This window comes from Lemur catta, chromosome X (genome assembly GCF_020740605.2).
Source record: "Lemur catta isolate mLemCat1 chromosome X, mLemCat1.pri, whole genome shotgun sequence".
Taxonomy (NCBI): Eukaryota; Metazoa; Chordata; class Mammalia; order Primates; family Lemuridae; genus Lemur; species Lemur catta.
The window spans coordinates 31613520-31633993 of NC_059155.1; the positions used below are offsets into that span (position 1 = coordinate 31613520).

At 38.2% G+C, this 20474-nt stretch overlaps 1 protein-coding gene across 1 annotated transcript; it reads left to right on the forward strand.

Annotated features, from left to right (window-relative positions):
- Positions 1 to 18132: 18132 nt before the first annotated feature.
- Positions 18133 to 19074, forward strand: LOC123628191 (olfactory receptor 13H1-like). Its single transcript, XM_045537833.1, has one exon. It carries the CDS (start codon positions 18133 to 18135, stop codon positions 19072 to 19074), a length of 942 nt encoding a protein of 313 aa, XP_045393789.1.
- The last annotated feature ends 1400 nt before the right edge of the window (positions 19075 to 20474 follow it).

Genomic DNA, 20474 nt, shown 5'->3' on the forward strand with positions numbered 1-20474 from the left:
GTCTGTAAGAGTTTTTCCAATGTTTTCTTCTGGAATCCTTATAGCTTCATGTCTTAGGTTTAAGTCTATTATACACCATGAGTTGATTTTTGTGAGAGGTGAAAGGTGCAGATCCTGTTTCAGTCTTCTACATGTGGCTATCCAATTTTCCCAGCACCATTTATTAAATAAAGGTTCTTTTCCCCAGTGTATGTTTTTGTCTACTTTGTCAAAGATTAGATGGCTATATGAGGATGGTTTTATATCAGGATTCTCAGTTCTGTTCCATTGGTCTATGTCTCTGTTCTTGTGTCAGTACCATGATGTTTTAGTTAATATAGCATTGTAGGATAGCTTGAAGTCTGGCAAATTGATACCTCCCAATTTGTTCTTTTTGCTTAAGATTGCTTTTGCTATACAGGGTCTTCTCTGGTTCCATACAAAGCACAGAATTATTTTTTCTAGATCTGCAAAAAATGATTTTGGTATTTTAATAAGGATTGCATTGAGTGTAGATCACTTTGGGTAGTACAGACATTTTAATAAGGTTGATTCTGCTGACCCATGAGCTTGGTATGGTTTTCTACGTGTTTATGTCCTCTGCTATTTCCTTCCTCAGTGTTTCAAGTTCTCCCTGTAGAGGTCATTTACCTCCTTAGTTAAATATATTCATAGGTATTCTATTTTCTTTTTCTTTTTTGCTATTGTGAAGCATATTGTGTCTTTGATTTGGTTCTCAGTTTGACTGTTGTCGATGTATAGAAATGCTACTGATTTCTTTACATTGATTTTGTAACCTGAGACTTTGCTAAAAAGAAAACTAAAGACCAATATGCCTTATGAATATAGATGTAAAAATTCTCAACAAAATCCTAGCAAATTGAATTCAGGTGTGTATCAAAAAAATAATCCATCACAACCAAGTGGGCTTCATCCCAGTGATGCAGGGATGGTTCAACACAAGCAAACCTATAAATGCAATTCACCACATAAATAGAAGCAGAGACAAAGACCATATGATCCTCTCAATAGACACAGAAAAAGCATTTGACAAAATTTAGCACCCTTTTGTGATAAGAACGCTTAACAAAATAGGCATAGATGGGACTTACCTAAAAATGATACAAGCCATATATGACAAACCCACAGCCAACATCATACTGAATGGGGAAAAAAATGAAAGCATTCCCCCTAAGAACTAGAACCAGACAAGGCTGCCCTCTATCACCGCTTCTATTCAACAGAGTGCGGAAAGTCCTAGCCAGAGCAATCAGACAAGAGAAGGAAATGAAGGGCATCCAAATGGGGGCAGAAGAGGTCAAAGTATCACTCTTTGCTGACAGTATGATCTCTATGTTTTCTTTTAGGCATTTTATGGCTTCAAATCTGTTGTTTAAGTTGTTAATTCATTTTGAATTGATTTTTTGTGTATGGTGAAAGGTCCAATTTCATTTTTTTTTTTTTGCATATGGGTATTTAGTTTTCCCAACACCATTTATTGAAGAGACAGTATCCATTCCCCATAATGTATTCTTAGCGCCTTTGTCCAAAATTAGTTGACTGTATAAGCATGAGTTTATTTCTGGGTTCTCTATTCTGTTCCATTGGTTTATGTGTCTGTTTTTATGCTAGTACCATACTATCTTTTGACTACTATAGCTATATAATACAGTTTGAAACACAAAGTGTGATGCCTCCAGCTTTCTTCATGCTCCAGATTACTTTAGCTATTTGGGATCTTTTGTGATTGCATAGAATTTTAGCATTTTTTCCTACTTCTATGAAAAATGCCATTGGAATTTTGATAGAAATTGCATTGAATCTGTAGATCACTTTGGGTAGCATGTATATTTTAGCAATATTAATTCTTCCAATTCATGAACACAGACTATCTTTCCATTTATTTGTTTCTTCTAAAATTTCTTTTTTCAGTGTTTAATAGTTTTCAGCATACAGATCTTCACCTCCTTGGTTAAATTCACTCCTAAGTATTTTCTTCTTTTTGATGCCATTGTTAAGTGGGATTGTTTTCTTGATTTATTTCTCAGATAGTTTATTGTTAGTGCATAGAAACACAGCTGATTTTTGTACATTGACAAAATTCAACATCCTTTCATGATTGAAAAGAAACTCTCAACAAACTAAGTGTAGAAGAAATGTACCTCAACATAATAAAGGCCTGGAGTTAACATTATACTCAATGTCAAAATGTTATAATCATACTGAATGGTGAAGAGCTGAAAACTTTTCCTTCAAGATGAGAAAGAAGATAAGAATGTCCACTCTCACCACATCTATTAAACACAGAATTGGAAGTCCTAGCCAGAAAAATTAGGCAAGCAAAAGAAATAAAATGCATCCAAATCCAAAAGGAAGAAGTAAAATTATCTCTGCTCGCAGATGACATGAATTTATACATAGAAAACCCTAAAGACTCCCCAGCAAAAACTGTTAGGACTAATAAATAAATTCAATAAAGTTACAGGATAAAAAATCAACATACATTCTTTTTGTCCAGCTTTATGAGGTATAATTAATAAACAAAAAGCTCTACATAATGACTATATACAATTTGGTGAGTTTGAACGTATGTTAACATCACCACAATCAAGGTAGTAAACATATTCTTACCTCCAATAGTTTCCTTGTGCTCCTTTGTTGTTGTTGTTATTTGTTTCCTTATTTGTGTTTGGAAAGAACACTTAATATGAGATCCACTCTCTGAACAAAATTTCAAGTGCACAATATCTTATTGATAATTGTAGGCACTATATTATACAGCAGATCTCTGGAACTTAATCATCCTGTATAACTGCAACTTTATACCCACTGAAAAACAACTCCCTATATCCTCCTTCATACTCCTCTGGCAGCCACCGTTCTATTGTCTACTGCTACATGTTTAACTATTTACATGCCTCATATAAGAAGAATCTTTCAGTATTTGTCTTTCTGTGACTGACTCATTTCACGTAGCATAATGTCTTCCAGGTTCATCCACATTGTTGGAAATGGTAGTATTTCCTACTTTTTAAGGCTGAATAGTATTTCACTGTGTATATATCCCACATTTTCTTTATCCATTCATCTTTTGGTGGACATTTGAGTTATTTCCATATCTTGGCTACTGTGAATTATGCTGCAATGAACATAGGAATACAGAGATCTCTTCACAATCTTGATATCAATTCTTTTGGATATATACCCATAAGTGGGATTCCTGGTGTAGTAGTTCTATTTTCAATTTTTGAGGGAATATACTGTTTTCCATAATCGCTGCATGCAATTTTACATTCCCACCAGGAATGTGCAAGGGTTTCCTTTTCTCCACATCCTCACCAACACTTGTTTACCTTTTGTGGTTTTTTTATAATAGCCATCGTAACAGGTGTGAGATGATATCTAATTGTGATTTTGATTTGCATTTTCCTGATGATTAGTGATGTTGAACATCACTTCATGTACTTGTTATCCAGGTCCTGGCATGAAAATATGCATACAAACCAATGGAACAGAATAGAGAGCCCAGAAATAAACCCACGCATATATGATTAACTGATCTTTAATAAAAGTGCCAAGAATACGCAATAGGAAATGATGTTGGGAAAACTGAATATTCTATCAAGAAGAATGAAATTGAACTCTTATCTTATACCATACAGAAAAGTTAGTCCAAAATGGGTTAAAGACTTAAATGTAAGATCTGAAACTGTAAAAATCCTAGAAGGAAACATAGGGGGAAAGCTTCTTGACATTGATCTTGGCAATAATTTCTTGGATATGACATCAAAAGCACAGACAACAAGAGCAAAAATGTACAAGTGGGAGTACATCAAACTAAAAAACTTCTTCACAGCAAAGGAAACAATAAATAGAATGAAAGGCAACCTATGAAGTGGAAGAAAATATTTTCAAACTACACATGTGATAAGGGGTTAATTTCTAAATTATATAAAAAAGAAAAAAGGCCGGGCGCGGTGGCTCACGCCTGTAATCCTAGCTCTGGGAGGCCGAGGCGGGTGGATTGCTCAAGGTCAGGAGTTCGAGACCAGCCTGAGCAAGAGTGAGACCCCGTCTCTACTAAAGATAGAAAGAAATTATCTGGCCAACTAAAAAAAAAATATATATACAAAAAAATTAGCCGGGCATGGTGGCTCATGCCTGTAGTCCCAGCTACTCGGGAGGCTGAGGCAGTAGGATCGCTTAAGCCCAGGAGTCTGAGGTTGCTGTGAGCCAGGCTGATGCCACGGCACTCACTCTAGCCTGGGCAACAGAGCGAGACTCTGTCTCAAAAAAAAAAAAATAAAATAAAAAAATAAAAAATAAAAAAAAATAAAAAAGAAAAAAAACTGTATTAAAAAATGGCTGATGGACTTGAATACATTTCTCCAAAGACAGTTTACTTTCTAAACTTTACTTATTCATGCATTTTTATTTACTCTTCTCTAACTGTCTGTGAGGCTCTCTTTGGCAACTCACATTGGGTCTCTCTGATGTCAAATGTTTACCTTAGAAAACCACTCTTACAATACCATGTTCTGCTCACCAGATTGGAAATTTTCCCACACATCTAGGTGATTCTTTTTTTTCATCTCTTCACCAAATGGCCCATACTTTATTTCTTTATAATTGATTTAATTCTCACTTCAGACCATGAGATTATGTCCTCCTGTGGCAGAGATTGCTCATTATCTACCCCATCATCCATTCTCTCAATCTTTGGTGACAGGTCAGTGAATTTTATTCATGTGGCAACATATATAGCTAAAAGGCTATAATTTCCAGCTTATTGTGAATCTAGGTATGTTCTGTGACTAAATTCTTTTTTTTTTATTTCAGAATATTACAGGGGTACAAATGTTTGGGTTATGTGGATTGCTTTTGTACTCCTTGAGCCAAAGTTATAAGTGTGCCCATCACCCAGATAGTGACTAAATTCTTATCAATAAAATATAAGTAGAAATGTGAGAAATATCTGTAGTGTCCTAAAAAGGAGCAAATGAGCCCCCCTTATGTTCCCCTTTCTCTATCCTGACACTTGGAATGCAAATGTGATATCTGAAGCTCTATCAGCCTTCTTGATCTATGAGAATGAGGGCAGAATGGTTAGCTGGAAGGAATGTGAGTCCATGAATATCACAGAACTACATCATAGAATACTATAGCTGCTCTAGATTTCCAGTCTTCAGTTATCTGTTATGTGATGTACAAAAATCATCCATCTTGTTTAAGCTACTATTATACTTGCTGTCCCTTGCAGCTGAAATTGATTCTGATACATGTTCCCTGTTAGGTTTCCACGTCCCATTGAAGATGATTAAGCCATGCCCCACAGTGTTTCAATATCCAACATACCTGACTAATAATATCTCTCTTCAGATGCAGGGGACATAATATATAACAGAATTTTAAACCCTACCACTACCATTTATTCTTTTGCTGCCTACATACCTATTTATTTTTATACATTGTATACAGAGTGATATTGCTTTATAATTGGTTTAATTCTCACTTCAGACCATGAGGGGAGAGGATATCATATGGCATGGATGAAACAAGTTTCTCCAAGACAACCAAAGCAAAAGATGTTGGTCATGACAAGGTAAAACTAATGAACACTATCAAATTATTATTTAGAATAATGATAGCCAAAGTTTTATCTACAGTCAGATTATCTCTTCTGAGCTCGTTATATGTGGTCATGTAAAATGGACATGTATCTCTCTGAAATTTCCACAAACAACTTAGATTGAACCATTCCAAAACCAAAAACTTCATCTTTACCCGAAAACTGGCTTTGCTCCCTGTTTTCCTGATCTCAGCAAATGGTGCCACCATCCACTTCGGAGACATCCTCTAATCCTCCTGCTCCCTTACTGCAACTTCCAATCATCCTCCAAGTTTTGCCTATTCTATTTCTCTGATAAATCTCATCTATCCCCTAGACTTTCATCCCACTGTCTCTCCCTTAACTCTGAGCCTCATAATTTCTTGCTTTAACCATTGCAGTGACACGTGACCTGGCCATGGTGCCACTCATCTTTGTGACACATTTCACAGTAGATCACTCCCTTGTTTAAAAGTCCTCAGTGGGCTGGGCACAGTGGCACACATCTGTAGTCCCAGCTACTTGGGAGGCAGAGGCAACAGGATCACCTTTGCCTAGGAGTTTGAGGCCAGCCTGGGCAACATAGTAAGACCATATCTCTAAAAAAATAATAAATAAGTAAACAATAAAAGTCCTCAATGATGTCCAGTCTTAGAGGAAAAAAGCTCAAAACTTCAGTGTGACATTTAAGACCTTCCAAGATCTGAACCCAGCCTACATGGCTGTTCTGATTTGCTGAGTCAGCAATACAAATTTATTAACATTCCCATAAACACCTCATTCATTTCCAGCTCTGTGCAAGGATTGATACAGTGTCTGCAAAATGCATGTGGTTCTCAACTAGTGAACCCAATCCTGGAAATTCTGCAGGAATGTTTCTCCTAATATGAATCTTCTTCAACCAGCTTTTATCTCTTGACCTAGAGAATAAATCCCTCCTTTATCAGTGTCCCCACACACGTTTACATGCGCCTCCTTTGTGTGTCCCTTATACTTTGTACATGACTGTACAGTGTAGCATTTCCATGTGGCTAAAGGTCTTGGGAAGCAAAGGAGAGTGACATTCATCTGGAACACCACAAGGGCATATCCATGCTGCTGTCTGAACTTCCCCAGATGCTCACATAGATGTGGGCCCTTCAGAGGCCCACAGAACCAACTGCAATGAAAAGAAGTACACCTCTACTTTCATACTCCTCTAATCCTACCAACTTCTAGGTTATTCTGTCCCCCAAAAGCCCCAACAGCCACTTTGCCTCCTCTCTAGGTCTGATATCACCAAAGCTTTGGGCCTGGACTTGCTAGGGGGACCCAGGCTCTTCTTCCTGGAATTCCTTCTAAACCAGGGACTTTGCTTCCTGAATGATGAGACAGGTTTGAGCAGCCAGGCCCCTCCACCTAGTTGACCCTTCCCAACCACTAAGAACACTGTTCATCTGAGCATGGCCTGTAGAGTCTCATATAGCTAGAATCTACTCATTGTCATGAAATTTAAAATGTCAGAGGAGATATTGTCTGGAACTTCCTGTCTTCACTGTAGCGGCCCGATTACAGATGGGGGGGATGAACACAGAAAGAAACACACAGACACACAAAGACTGTACAAGACTGCAGCGCCGAAAAGCACCAGTCGCTTTATTTTTATACTCCTTTTGTCCAGCAGCTACTTTCTGGTACGTGACTATCTTTAGAGCCCTGAGGTGACATGTTCCATTTCTTATGGAAATTGCTCAAGGAAGGTAGACATTTGCATCTTAACCTTTGGACCTCATTACCGCATGCAGGACAATGAGACATGCCTTGGCTTGTGTGCAGGACCTAAGGCCCTTGGCTATTTTCCATAGAGAACAGTTTGTCTGTTCAGTAGGCCATTGACCTCTAGCTCCAGGAAGCATTCAGCAGTCAATAGGCCCTGTCCGGACCTATTGACTTCTGGCCTCAAGGAGTGTTCTGGACCTATTGACCTTTGGACCCAAGAAGCATGTCCAGCTTCCCTGACTCTGGGCTCAAGCCAATTCTTGCCCAGGGACAGTCCCTACACTTCACTTTTTTCCTTATAGAAAATATAGCATCTCTGACAGCACTTTTCCCCTCAAAGCTTAGAGTCAAACTGAATACATGCAGGGAAGTTGTCCTGTATTCTGCACAGTTAAAAACTGGGTAATTCAATATGTGTTTACAATGATAGCTAAAGTTAAAGTTAAAATAGCTTCTGCTACATTGCCAAATGAAGAATAACAGAGAAATAAACACTGTCCTTAAAAAGATTCTTTTAGAAGAAAAATATGAATTGAATCATTTGCTGAAGTGCTGTTGGAACAGATGGTGTGATTAACAGCTAACATGTAAGACATCTTGGGAGTTTATGGAAAAGTAAACACACGGAACTAAAAAGAAATCACTTCATTCCCAAAAAGGTTCTTTCATTCATTTTACTAAGTAAATTGGAAAGCCTGGGTTTTGAAGGCTGCGTTTCCTTGGGGGATGTTAGGAGTGAGCAGAGAGGAGAGTCTCTTCAGAACAAGACCACATGGATGCACAGTCAGCTCCAAACTTGCCTCCTGAGGGATAAGATGGGTCTGAGCAGCCAGGCCCCTCCGCATAGCTGGCACTTGCCAACCACTAAGGACACTCTGTTCAGCTCTTCTTGTCCTGAACAGATTCATGTGCCTGGGAGAAGGGGAAAGTAGTTAAGCGTAGGAAATCAATTGTGATCCTGGTGCTCTGCTAGGCACTTTGTGTGGACTGTTTCCTCTAAGGCTCATGTCCCCGGGAGTCACATGTTATAAGGACAGTTTTCCCAATGGGGAAAATGAGGTTGAAAAAGGAGGAAGTGACCTGCCAAGGCTACACAGATACTTCCTTTGTGGAACTTCCATTGAAATCCTGGCCTGTTGAGTTTCAGAGCTCTTAGGAGAGGCAGCTGATCGCAGAGGAAAAAGCACTGAGAAGGATGTCTGGAAACATGAAGATGAAAGTCTGCTCTGCTAGCTTGTGCCTTGAGGACAACAGCTGTCCCCAGTGCACCACAGCTTCTCCATCTTTAACACATGGGTGCCAGACCAGATGGCCTTTAAGGTCCCCATTTGGATACTGAAGTGGTATCAGGATGTCAAGCTGACTTCCCTAGCCCTGTTCCTGACCATTTTCATTCCTGACAAAGAAAAAAGTCCTTGGACACTGGTATAGCTGAAGCCATTGTGCCACCCACCTAGGCAAACCTCTAAGGGATTGGCTGACCCTTGGTACAGCTCTCTCCCTGCTGCCTGCACCAGAACACACTCCCCATAGCGATGGCCCACCACAAGCTGCCCTGCTGTGTATTCCTTCATCTCATATTTATTGTGTGTGTAGTAACACTGTGGGCATGTGCTGGACACTGTGCAAACAGTGGTGAGCAAGAGGGATATGGTGTCTCTCCTTCCAAAATTAGACCCAATGGGGAGACACACAAGTGTACAAATACATAAAATATAGAGGGATAAATGTGAACATATAAGGAGTCAATGTATGCTACTCTGAGGTAGTGATGTTGGCACCTCATTAAATAAATTTTTATCAACCATCCAAGTACTTAGAATCATCCATGTGACTGTTGCAGATTTGCTTGCCTTTCATCCTGACATTTGGTACTACTTAGATGCACATGTTGGTCTCCCAGGCTATTTAGAGCCAAAAGTTGCCAGGAAGACAATGAAATCTTTTGTTTCCAAAGATCTACAGACTTCATTAAGAAGGAAAGTACCTTTAGTGATAATAATCCAGAAGTAAACTCCTTCTCTTAGGCATCTTCCTGTAAATACTTCTGAGCTCTTTCATGGGAAGGGCCTTCTAATTTCCTCTCTGGGACCTAATCCTGAAGGCTTTGAAATGGTTTCCCTTTGCAATATTGGAATCTTTGATACTATGTCCCCTAGCAGGTGTGATTTCACTGCCTTCCCCGGTTTCTTGTTTGTTTTTGGTCTTATTTTTTACAAAATAAACTTTGAGAATGTTCCTCTCCCCATTTAGTAAAAGGAATACCCCTTTTGAGTTACATTTGTATTTCACTCCAGGTCTCTACAAAATGGAATGAAAAAGCCTACTGTGTGTTCTGTGATATGTGACACTGTTCAGAGCAAGTACTCCTTCCTTGGATGAAATGATCCATTGGAACATTGTTCCAGTTCAACAGAAGAAATTCTTGTCACAATTCAGATACCCGTCTGCTAGAATGCTTAGCCCTTTGCACCTCACCTATAAGTGACATCTTATAGCCGTTTGTGTCTAAGAGTTATCCTCACCACCCCCTACACAGCTGTAAGCTCCTGCAGGCAGCAACAGTGTCTTGGTCTTCCTGAGATGTCCCATTCCTGTGGTCAATGCCATGTATGTAGTAGGTGCTCATTCAATATGTGAGCAATGTCCAAACTTCCAACATTGTTTTATTGAGCTCTCAACACTGCCTTATTGGCACGTAAAGCCTGTCATAATTCATCCTCTAAGGCAGCCATCTTCATTCTTTTACACATGGCATCAATATCGTTTCATTAATTTACCAGGTGGTTAAAATGTATACTTTAAACTGCTTAATTCAGAGGGACTTTTGGATTTTTTAAACTTTATATTTGTTCACTTCCAGTAATTTTTTGTGAAAGCTGACATCTGGCCTTACAAACCATATGCTTCTGTCAGGAGAAAGAGAAATGGCAAAACTGGCTCTTCAGTTCAACCTGTTGAACTTTTCTTTAGACTATAATACAATAATGGAACAACAAATGTCAATAACGGATTGTAATAATTCCTTCTTAGTCTATAATAATTTTTATACAGTTGCTACATTTAGTTTCCATTAAAAGCTTTGTCTTTAGTTGTTTATTGGTAAAAAAAGAAAATCAAATATTATTCACCATGAGTTTTGATGGTCTTCATCTTGACCATGGGATGCCAAACATACCTGAAATAATAGAAATGGAAGAGTTGCTAATGATTTTCTTGTGCAATGGGAAAATGCTTGAGTGGGAAAGCAGGTAGCAACATTTTCTACAATGTGACATAATGACTGTGGAAATAGGCATAAAAATGGGGAAGAACCCATATATTTTTTATGGTTATGGCAAAACAGTGGGATTCTGTTTGATTTTTGTTCCATTATCTGTAGTTTTATGTGGCTTCCATGTTTTCACCTTTGATTTAAAAAATAAATTTAAAATAGTAATTGTCTGGTGAGTTTCGTTTGCTTTATGGATGATAAAACTGGAGTCCAGAGTGTCTAGCAAAACCAGGACCAGAAATCTGACCTCAGAACTTCTAGACTAAGTTGTACTTTGAATTCAAATTTGGGGAAGACATAGGCTTAGAATTTCATTTTTCAATTAATCTAAAATTCAAGTAAGTAAGAATTCTATGCATTTGACAAGATGGAACCCATTCTAAAGTCAAGTGAGAAAACATGGTTTTACATGAGCAATGAATATGTTTACTAGGCTTTCTCTTTCTTTCAGATGTAGGAGCCATTTGGACCAATTATCTTGTGAGAATCCCCCTTCCCTACTCCCTAGCGCCTCCTCTCAGTCACCTGCTCTTCCCAGTACTCTTCCCAGTGCCTATTGCCAGCAGTGGCTTCAGTCATACAGCGATACTCATAACCTCTGATGCAAAAGGAGCTTAGGTTGTTGTTTTGGCAAATGGCTGTCAATGTGTCTGGGTATGAGTTGGTTTCACTAAAGGAAATTTGAACTTTTGGGTGCTAATTCCTGCTAATGGCTAACACCTCATAATTAAATTAGCAGAAATTTCCCTCCAAAGTCAGGGAGTACAAAAACTGGCAGGCTCCTTTAAAGGCAGCCTTCTCAAAGGACTCTGAGCCTGGGGACTGTGGGATCAACAGATGTTTCCAGACCTTAATTCTATGAGGAATTCAGAGGGGATGGGAAGAGAGGAGTCCTCCCAAGGAATGCTGTTTAAGGTAGGACATAAGACACGTGGATACCTAAGGCACTGCTGTTCACAGGGCCTATAGCACATGGGTGGCCTCTAATTAGTATAATGCAAAATGCAAATGCAAGGTGGTGTTCAGGCTAGAGAACATGATTTCAAGAATAATCACCATCACTTCTAGATCAGCAGTTGGCAAACTACAGCATGAGGGCCAAATCCAGCATGCCACTTGTATTTACAGACAAAGTTTAATTAGAGGACAGCCATACCCATTCATTTGCATAATTTCTATGGCTATTTTTGTGCTATAACTGCAGAATTCAGTAGTTGCGACAAAGACTTATGGCTTGCAAAATCAAAAATATTCCTGACTACAGAAAAACTTAGCTGATCCCTGTGCTAGATTGTAAAAGAAAAAAATTAGAAGAAACAGTCCAGAAAGGAAGCCAGGATAAAAGGGGGGTTAAAGAGACCCCAGCCTATAGTGTGGAAACTTAGCAGTGAAAGAGCTTGACATAGAGAAGGAAGAGTGAAAGAAAATTATTCCTGGATTAAAATATACATGTATGATGATATTTCTATAAGGACAATTCTGAATCATCTAAAGCTGGTGTTGGCCAACTATAGTCTGCTGGTCAAACCTGGCCCACCATGTGTTTTTGTTATTGAAGTTTACACATATTCATTTATGTATTTTCTCTAGCTGTAGCATTATTATGAAAGCCTTTAGGAACACGCTGAGACATTTAACTCTTCTTGTCTCCTCAAGCCCCCTCCTCTTTTGGTTTTCCCTAAATTGTAAGTCCTCTGAATCAGCTTTGAGGTCTCTTTTTCTCCCTTTTAGATTTGTCTATTGTTCTCCACCTGTTCCAGCTACACTTCTAGTCTGACTACCCATTATCTGCAAGAGCAAATGAGAGTAGCTCTATCTGGAGGCAGTATTTTGACCTCATGATTTACATGCCATATCCCAAATCATGGGTAACACTATAAACTTGAAATTTTAAGATTTAGTATCTGCTTAAACAAATGTCTCCTAACATATTGATTACTTGATCAATGTTAAGTTGGAAGAATGTCTCCAGTGACACAGCCAGGGCCCTATTCTGTTTAACATTTTAATCAAATGACTTAGCTAAAAAGCCAGGAGGCAAATTTGTCAAATTTTTGAAGCAAGAAATGATAGGTAAAGTTTTGGAGACCAGAATTAACATTCAAAAAGACCTCAATGAACTGGAACTGAGTCAAACTGAACAAGACAAAGCATTGCTTGGCAAATGGCAAAGCTGAGCCTCGAGGTTAAAAGAAAATCAATCGTACAGTTACAGGAGTGAACTAAATGGGTTGAGAGTAGTTTGTGTGGAAAAGTCAGTATTAGTGGCCTTACTTCCCTGCTCAGTATAATATTACTAAAAATAGCTGGGTATCCTAGAACAGCGGTCCCCAACCTTTTTGACACCAGGGACTAGTTTCATGGAAGACAATTTTTCCATGGACTGGGGGTGGGGGTTGGTTTGGGGATGATTCAAGCGCATTACATTTATTGTGCAGTCAAACCTCTCTGCTAATGATAATCTGTATTTGCTGCCACTCCCCAGTGCTAGCATCCCTGCCTCAGCTCCACCTCAGATCAGTGATAGCATTAGATTCTCATAAGGAGTGCACAACCTAGTTTCCTCACATGTGCAATTTACAGTAGGGCTCATGTTCCTATGAGAATCTAATGCCGCTGATCTGAAAGGAGGCGGAGCTTATGCAGTAATGCCAGCGACGGCGAGCAGCTGTAAACACAGATGAAGCTTCGCTCACTGACTTGCTGCTCACCTCCTGCTGTGCAGCCCAGTTCCTAACAGGCCACGGACCAGTACCAGTCCACAGCCCGAGGGTTGGAGACCACAGTACTGGATGACTGTTGCAGAAATACTACCACAATCTGTCTCAAGAGTAGATCTGGGTTTGTGATTGAGATGTATATCATTTGAGATGAGATGTATGAACTACGGCATGCTTAACATGAAGAAACATACTCTAACTGTGAGGTTAATATTATTAACAAGTTTCTGTGGTAGTTCCAAGTTCCACACAGGGATTGAGGGGTTTCCTTGTACACAAGACTTTCAATGCTAAAACCAGGAAAGTCCTAGACAAACCAGAACAGTTGGTCACACTACACCATGCTTCAACCACACTTACCTCCTATTTTTTCAGCAAAGATAAACTTGTTCAATGTGAGTACTTGCTGTTCCCTCTGCTTGTAACTCCATTCCTGCAGATTTTCACATGGCTTTTTCCTGTGTCATTTTGGTCTCAACTGAAACGTCACCCTCCGTTAAACCACACATCTATAATAATGATTTTATTCCACCATTCTCTTTCATATCACCCTGTTTTATTTTCTTTATAACAATTCTTACTATCTGAAATTATTTTGTTACTTGTTATTGTCTGTCTCACTCCATTAGAATATAGGTTAAATAAGAGGAGAAGTCTTACCTCTTTTGTTCATTGCTGTATCCTCAGCAACTACAACAGAACTGGACATATAGTAAAAACTCAATAAATATTTGTTGAATGGATAAATGAATAAATAAATTCATATGACCATGAAGCCTAGACTGAATCCTCCCATATACACACCAAAAAGCTCTGAAAAAAGTATTATGAGATAGGTAAAATCTAGATATCTGGTAAACTTTCAGATGAGGTTGCACAGGTCTGTACACTATGAGGACGAGTCTAGTATACTCTGATTACAAGATGGGAAAGTCACTGGCAACTGGGACTTATGAGAATGCTAAGTACTAGGAGAGCTGAGTCTGGGCCATTTGCATGTTCTATGCCATGCTCTTGAAGTGAAAAATGTCTATTTTCATCTTAAATTTGTTGATACTTTCTGACTCTGGTTAAACTATCATCAGGGACTTTAAGAAATTTAAAATTAAAAGATTCAGAGAAAAATATCTATGGCTTCACAGCCAACATTCCTTTTAGAAATATTCGCCACAGAGTTTCTTTCAATTATGAACTCCCAGATGATATGGCTATTTTTTCCCAAGATTCCAGTTCATTCCATCATAATTAAGTCCATAGCATCATTTCCCCTCAACACTTCTTTAACCTTCTGAGAAATGAAATTGTCAGCAAGGCAAATCCTGAATTTATCAGATTCCCTGTTTTTATCAGAATGAGACTTTCATCAGATGCCTGGACAGCTGAAGCCTTCCTTTCCTACTGTAGATTGCCTCAGTGCCAGTTCTGTAATCTTCATTAGGGAAGCATCAACCATATCCTCTGTGAAATATTTCTTTGATGGCACTGCAATGTCTCCCAATTTGTATGCTCCTGCAAATATTTGCCATCTTATTCTTCTTCATGTTTTGTGGATTTCCATGGAGGTTTAATAGATTTTTAACATACATGATGAGAAGAACCCTAGAATACAACCACAACAAAAGGGAAAATCTTACCACTAACCCTCTATGGACAAGTAGGAGGAACCCACAAAAGTCCAGTGTGAAGTGACTATCTGGCTGAAAGTCCTTCTCTTCTATTATCTTTCAACAGAGCACTGTTCTATCCGTCAACACATTTTTGTGTGTGTCAAGAAACTGAAGATTAAAAATTTCAGGAAAAAAATATTATTCCAGGTTAGGTGGCCAAAACCAGGTAGTGTGATTAAAATATTTGAATGGAAGAATCCATTTAGTCAAAGTGACATCAAAAGGATTTATTTTAGCAAACATCTTTGAAGAATTTCTTCTTTGCACAGTAGAGTGCCAGAGAAAACAGAGATGCTCAGATTTGGTCACAAAATTCAGGAGCTTACAGCCCCCAAAGTGTATACTCAGTCTTACCTCAGTTTTATAGGTTCTAAAGTCCCTCAAGCTAAAAAAAAAAAAAAAAAAGCTAAACAAAAATAAAACTGTGTCTAATCTCTGCTGAATGCATAATCATGCTCAGGAGAGAACATGATTGATCAATATAGCTATCATTCAAAGAACCCCACAGACACAAAAATTGTTCCACAGTCATACTACGGTGAACATCTTAGTCTCCAAAATTCCTCAATGTTAATCTTCATAGCACTACTTGAACATTTAACTTGTAAGCAGAAAAGAAAGTGAAAGAATGAAGAACTGCCCAGACAGAAGAAAGTCTCTCTTTTAGAAAGACTAGCTCTTGTTCCCCCTGCCCCACCCCGGATCCCCCGTCACCATGTTTACTGATCAGGATCATTACTATAAGGAACATTCACTGAAATTCTCATTAACCAAGTCAGAAGGAAAATGAACTTTATTTTAATGAGCTAAATATAGCAGATGCCCCTTCCTCCTCCTTCCTTTGTTCTCTCTCTGTTTGTATTGTGAGACTTAATTGCAAAGCAGGAACATCCCATAAATCCCCAAAGTGGAAACTTTTCTTTAAGACTGAGGTCATCAATTCTTAAAGCAACACAAGATTGCTCAAATTTCCAAAGGTCACTCTTGCATTTGAATTGTGGTTCCTTTTTATGCTGCTTAAATATTTTTGGTTTGTAAGTAGAATATACTTTGGCAAATACCAATATTTTTAAAGTATCTCAATGTATTAATATTCAGAAAGGACAATTTCCTCAATTTATTTTTCTGTGTCTGGTAACAAAGTAACAGAATTTTGGATACTACAAGAAGAAATATCATTTTAATATTTGCACAGGCGAAGGAAAACTGCATGTCAGGAACTTGCATCTATATTATTATTATGTATGCTAGAGAATGAATTTTTTATTGTCTTTTGGACACCAACCTTCCATGATAGCCTTATTACAAGCCACCTCTATGTAAATAAAAAGAAAAAGATATTTAAACAAGTAGAGATAAATGTGCATGATTCACCAGCACAGTTAACTCAAGATTTTCCAGCCTTATGACCACAACTGATAGGAAGATTTATTACCACAGCTGCTTGTATTAAACTTCTTTTCCTTGCAGTTGAAGGAATCAAATTTCTTCTTGGAGATTAGTCATTTGTGGGGGTGTCGCCAACTGCAAAATGCTTCTGTTATGAATGAGGTGCACTTCTCTGTTGCTGTCCTCCAGCCCTAAGTCAGTGAGTAATTTTCATCTCTTTGTGTGTCTTTCCCGCCTACCATCAGGAAGAAATTTTAATGACTTACATAGTCAAACTTTTCTTTAGTTGTTACTCAAACCTAAAACTTCAGATTATATTATTTCTGGTAATGTGATAATCTTACAAGGAAAGGTAGGATGAAAGGACATTTTGGCACATGTTTACAAAGATGAAATACAAACTGTAGGGAAAGTCTACATTGGGCGTGAAAGTGGGAAGGGAGCAGAAGTATCTCAGGTGGCTATAAACGCATCAGGTACTGTGCTACGATCTTTATAGAATTTATCTCATCTAAGTATTGGAACAATCCTGCAAGTGGCTAGTGGTATTCCCATTTCACATATGAGGAAACTGACTTTCTCAAGATTGTGTAGTTTTTTTAGTGGCTGAACCAGAATTTAGGCTTACATCCAGCTGGCTCCCTTGCTTTCTTTCTGTATTTCAACATACTGCTTTTGGGGTATGAAGAATTATCCAATTATGTACAGCACTAATGTAAATACACAGTATGGGGAGACTGACGCTGTGTCTAAATAAGAAAATCTTAAAGCCAAAACAGACTTCAATTAGTCACCTCTTCCACTCCCTACTAAAATCACATAAAACTCAGAGGGCTCTGTCTTTTCTTTGTTAACACTTCTGGAAATGTGTGTACAAAATTTGCCTTGTCCCTCTTCACAATTTCTGGTAACTGTAGCCTTCACAGGATCTTTCACCTAGTAAGATTTTCTCATCACTCTTTAAACTCTTGCTTAATACCATATGGAGATGGTAGGATCTGCACATAGTAAGCTTCTGTCAACTGAAGATAGATGTCAGAACAATTGAACAAAGAGTGAGATTTCAGTAAATCCACCAATTGCTTGGTTTATTGCATGTCAGTTTGGCTGATGGTGTTTTTCCATTGAATTGGCTGATTGCTTTAGCTACATAGACATTTTCTAATTTACCATCCAGGAGTGGTTCTAATATGACATATAAGAACCAAAAAAGGTTGAAAACTAAAAAAGTATTTCAAGCATTCACAACTGGAACCTTGAGTTTAAATTTTAAAATTATTTCTTAAATTAGTGAATCAACTTAAATAAAACTGATAAACACATTTTCAATGGGGAGAAGTAGCATATTTGCCTCTTTTGGGGGCGGGGGTCAAGGGTAAAGTCAATCATCTAGCTATGCCCATTTATGAGAGTAAAAATTCTGTTTAACTCTATGTTAATTATTGATTGTCTTACTTGATCAGATATAAGTACCTCTATTTGGGCTATAACAGTCCATACAACTTAATCAGTCTCCCTTGGCCATATAACTTTCTATAAGACAGAAAAGCAAGGAGAACATATATTTCCACCATGGGATACTTGAACAGACAAACCTAACCCGGTAGATCAAATGACACACAATAATTAAAGCTCCAGAACTTGAACTGTAACAGGCTATTGAGATGCTCTTCCTCTTATTTCTTCATGTAGATGACATTATGTTTTGTCTCCTTTCCCAGCAACTGAGACAAGTAAATGGGCAGTTTAAAGAGAGACAATACCTCTGAAATGACTGAATTCATTCTTGCTGGATTTTCCCAACACCTTCAAATCCAGACTGCCTTCTTCTTAGGACTGCTGTGTTTCTACCTGGTCACAATGTTTGGGAATAGCCTTATTGTTGTTGTAGTGAGATGGGATTCTCGACTTCATACTCCCATGTATTTTTTTCTCAGTAACTTATCCTTCCTTGATATCTGTTACTCCACCAGCTGGGAGCCATATGTCTTGGCCCAATGTTTCAGGGACTTCCCCACCATCTCCTATTCCAGCTGTTATGCCCAGATGACCACATCCCTCTTTCTGGGGATGACAGAGTGTCTCCTCCTTGCTGTCATGGCTTACGACAGGTTTGTTGCAATCTCTAATCCCCTGCGTTACACTATCATTATGAACAATCAGGTGTGCATACAGTTGGCCTTGGGAACCTGGACCAGTGCCTTCTTAGTAGCAGTCACACCAGTCATTGCAATTCCTGCTCATTATTGTGGACACAATATCATAAACCATTTTACCTGTGAGATCCAGGCCCTGCTGAAGCTCCTCTGCTCAGACACCCCTGTCAGTCTGATCCTGGGTCTGGTAATCAGTGTGTTCACCCTGCCCCTGCCCTTCACCTTCATCCTCATTTCCTATTTCTGCATTGCGGCTGCCATGCTGAGGATCCGTTCTGTGGAAGCCAGGCTCAAAGCTTTCTCCACCTGTGGATCCCATCTGACTGTGGTTGCTATATTTTATGGGACAGCCATCTACATGTACTTGAAACCTCAGTCAAAGGAATCCCAGGAAGAAGACAACGTTAACTCAATATTTTATGGAGCAGTTACTCCCATGTTAAATCCTCTCATTTACACCCTGAGAAATAAGGATGTAAAAGGTGCACTTAGGAAGGTAGCCAAAGGAAATGAAAAATCCTAATAGCTCTCTTTAAAATTCTCCAATGTGCAGGAAAAACAACAAAAACTTGACTCATTTTTTTCACTTTATGTTTTTTAAAACAAACAACAACAAAAATCTTGGTGAGTATTCTCTCCATGGTCACCACTAGGAACTCATTAACAAGTTTACCATGAATATTAACATATTGCCAAGCCACATTAAGACCTAAAGCCATGAATGTGCCCAAAACAGTTCACAAAGAGAATAATAGTAGTAGGTATGTGAAGTTGAGCACAACAGTTATAGTAAATCATCAAGGAGAGCTTTTCTCTTGGGCATAAGCCACAAGTTTTTCTAATCAAACATATTATTTGTACTTATCACAGAAGGTGGATAAAATTCATATACAAGACAGTAGTTACACAACCATAATACAGCATTTGTTCCTCATATCACATGTTATAGGCATCTGCCCCAATTTGAAACTACTGGACAAATGGCCCCTCAGTTCCCACATTTAGGTGATAACATCTCATGGCAAGAAGTAGCTTTTGTATGTAAAGTACTTTATCTTTTAATAAGTGCTTATAAATAAGTCAGTTTATATTTGTAATTTTATTTTATTTTGCATATTATAAATATTAATAAATCTTTTTTCAAACAACATTGTTTCTACAAATATTAAATTTCCATCATATCAATTTCTTATAAAAATATCTAAACTATAATTGTTATTCTTTCGCCTTCTCCTATTTCTCTGCCTTCTCTTCTATGATGTGCTTTAGCGACCCTCTGGCCATTTAAACTCCCACTTCTCATACACATTTATGAGCTTTAGCATTTCTGCTCTTTCCAAGAGTCTTCATGGCCAACATTATGATTATTTTTCTCCTTTTTCTCCATTTAATAAGATGACATATGCACTCTCTATTATTGGTAGCCAACATTTATTATACACTTTGTATCATGGTAACTTGCTGATTGTTTTTCTTATCTAAACTTTGACCAACTGACTCCAGAATTCTGTTATAGAACATTCAGAAGGTAGACATATATGTCTTCCTTCTAAAACTTCCTTTCCTCCCACAGCCTTTTCTTGAGTAGATGGCTCTCTGGTCACAGTATTTCCTCTCCTTGTCTTTTGTTTTGTTTTGTTTTTTCTGATTTCTCTCTAAAGGTTGACCCTTTTGGGGTTCTAAAAAAAAACCTACATTCCAACTTTTTTAAACATTAAGGCCCTCTTTTTTACTCCCCTGTGCCCTGTGTCTGTCAAAAATTATCTTTACCAAACTGCATTTATTATAAAGAATAATTAGCTCCTAATTTTTGCTATTCAGATACACGTATTGGCATGACATAACCTGCCCTAGGTACTAAAATTTCAGCCAAAAGCAAAGAATAATTTCATTAGTCTTTTTATCTCTTTTCTGGGAAAATGT

What these genes read in the sequence shown, in the direction of transcription:
- LOC123628191 (XM_045537833.1), top strand. Translation starts at nt 18,133, where the DNA reads ATGGGCAGTTTAAAGAGAGACAATACCTCTGAAATGACTGAATTCATT.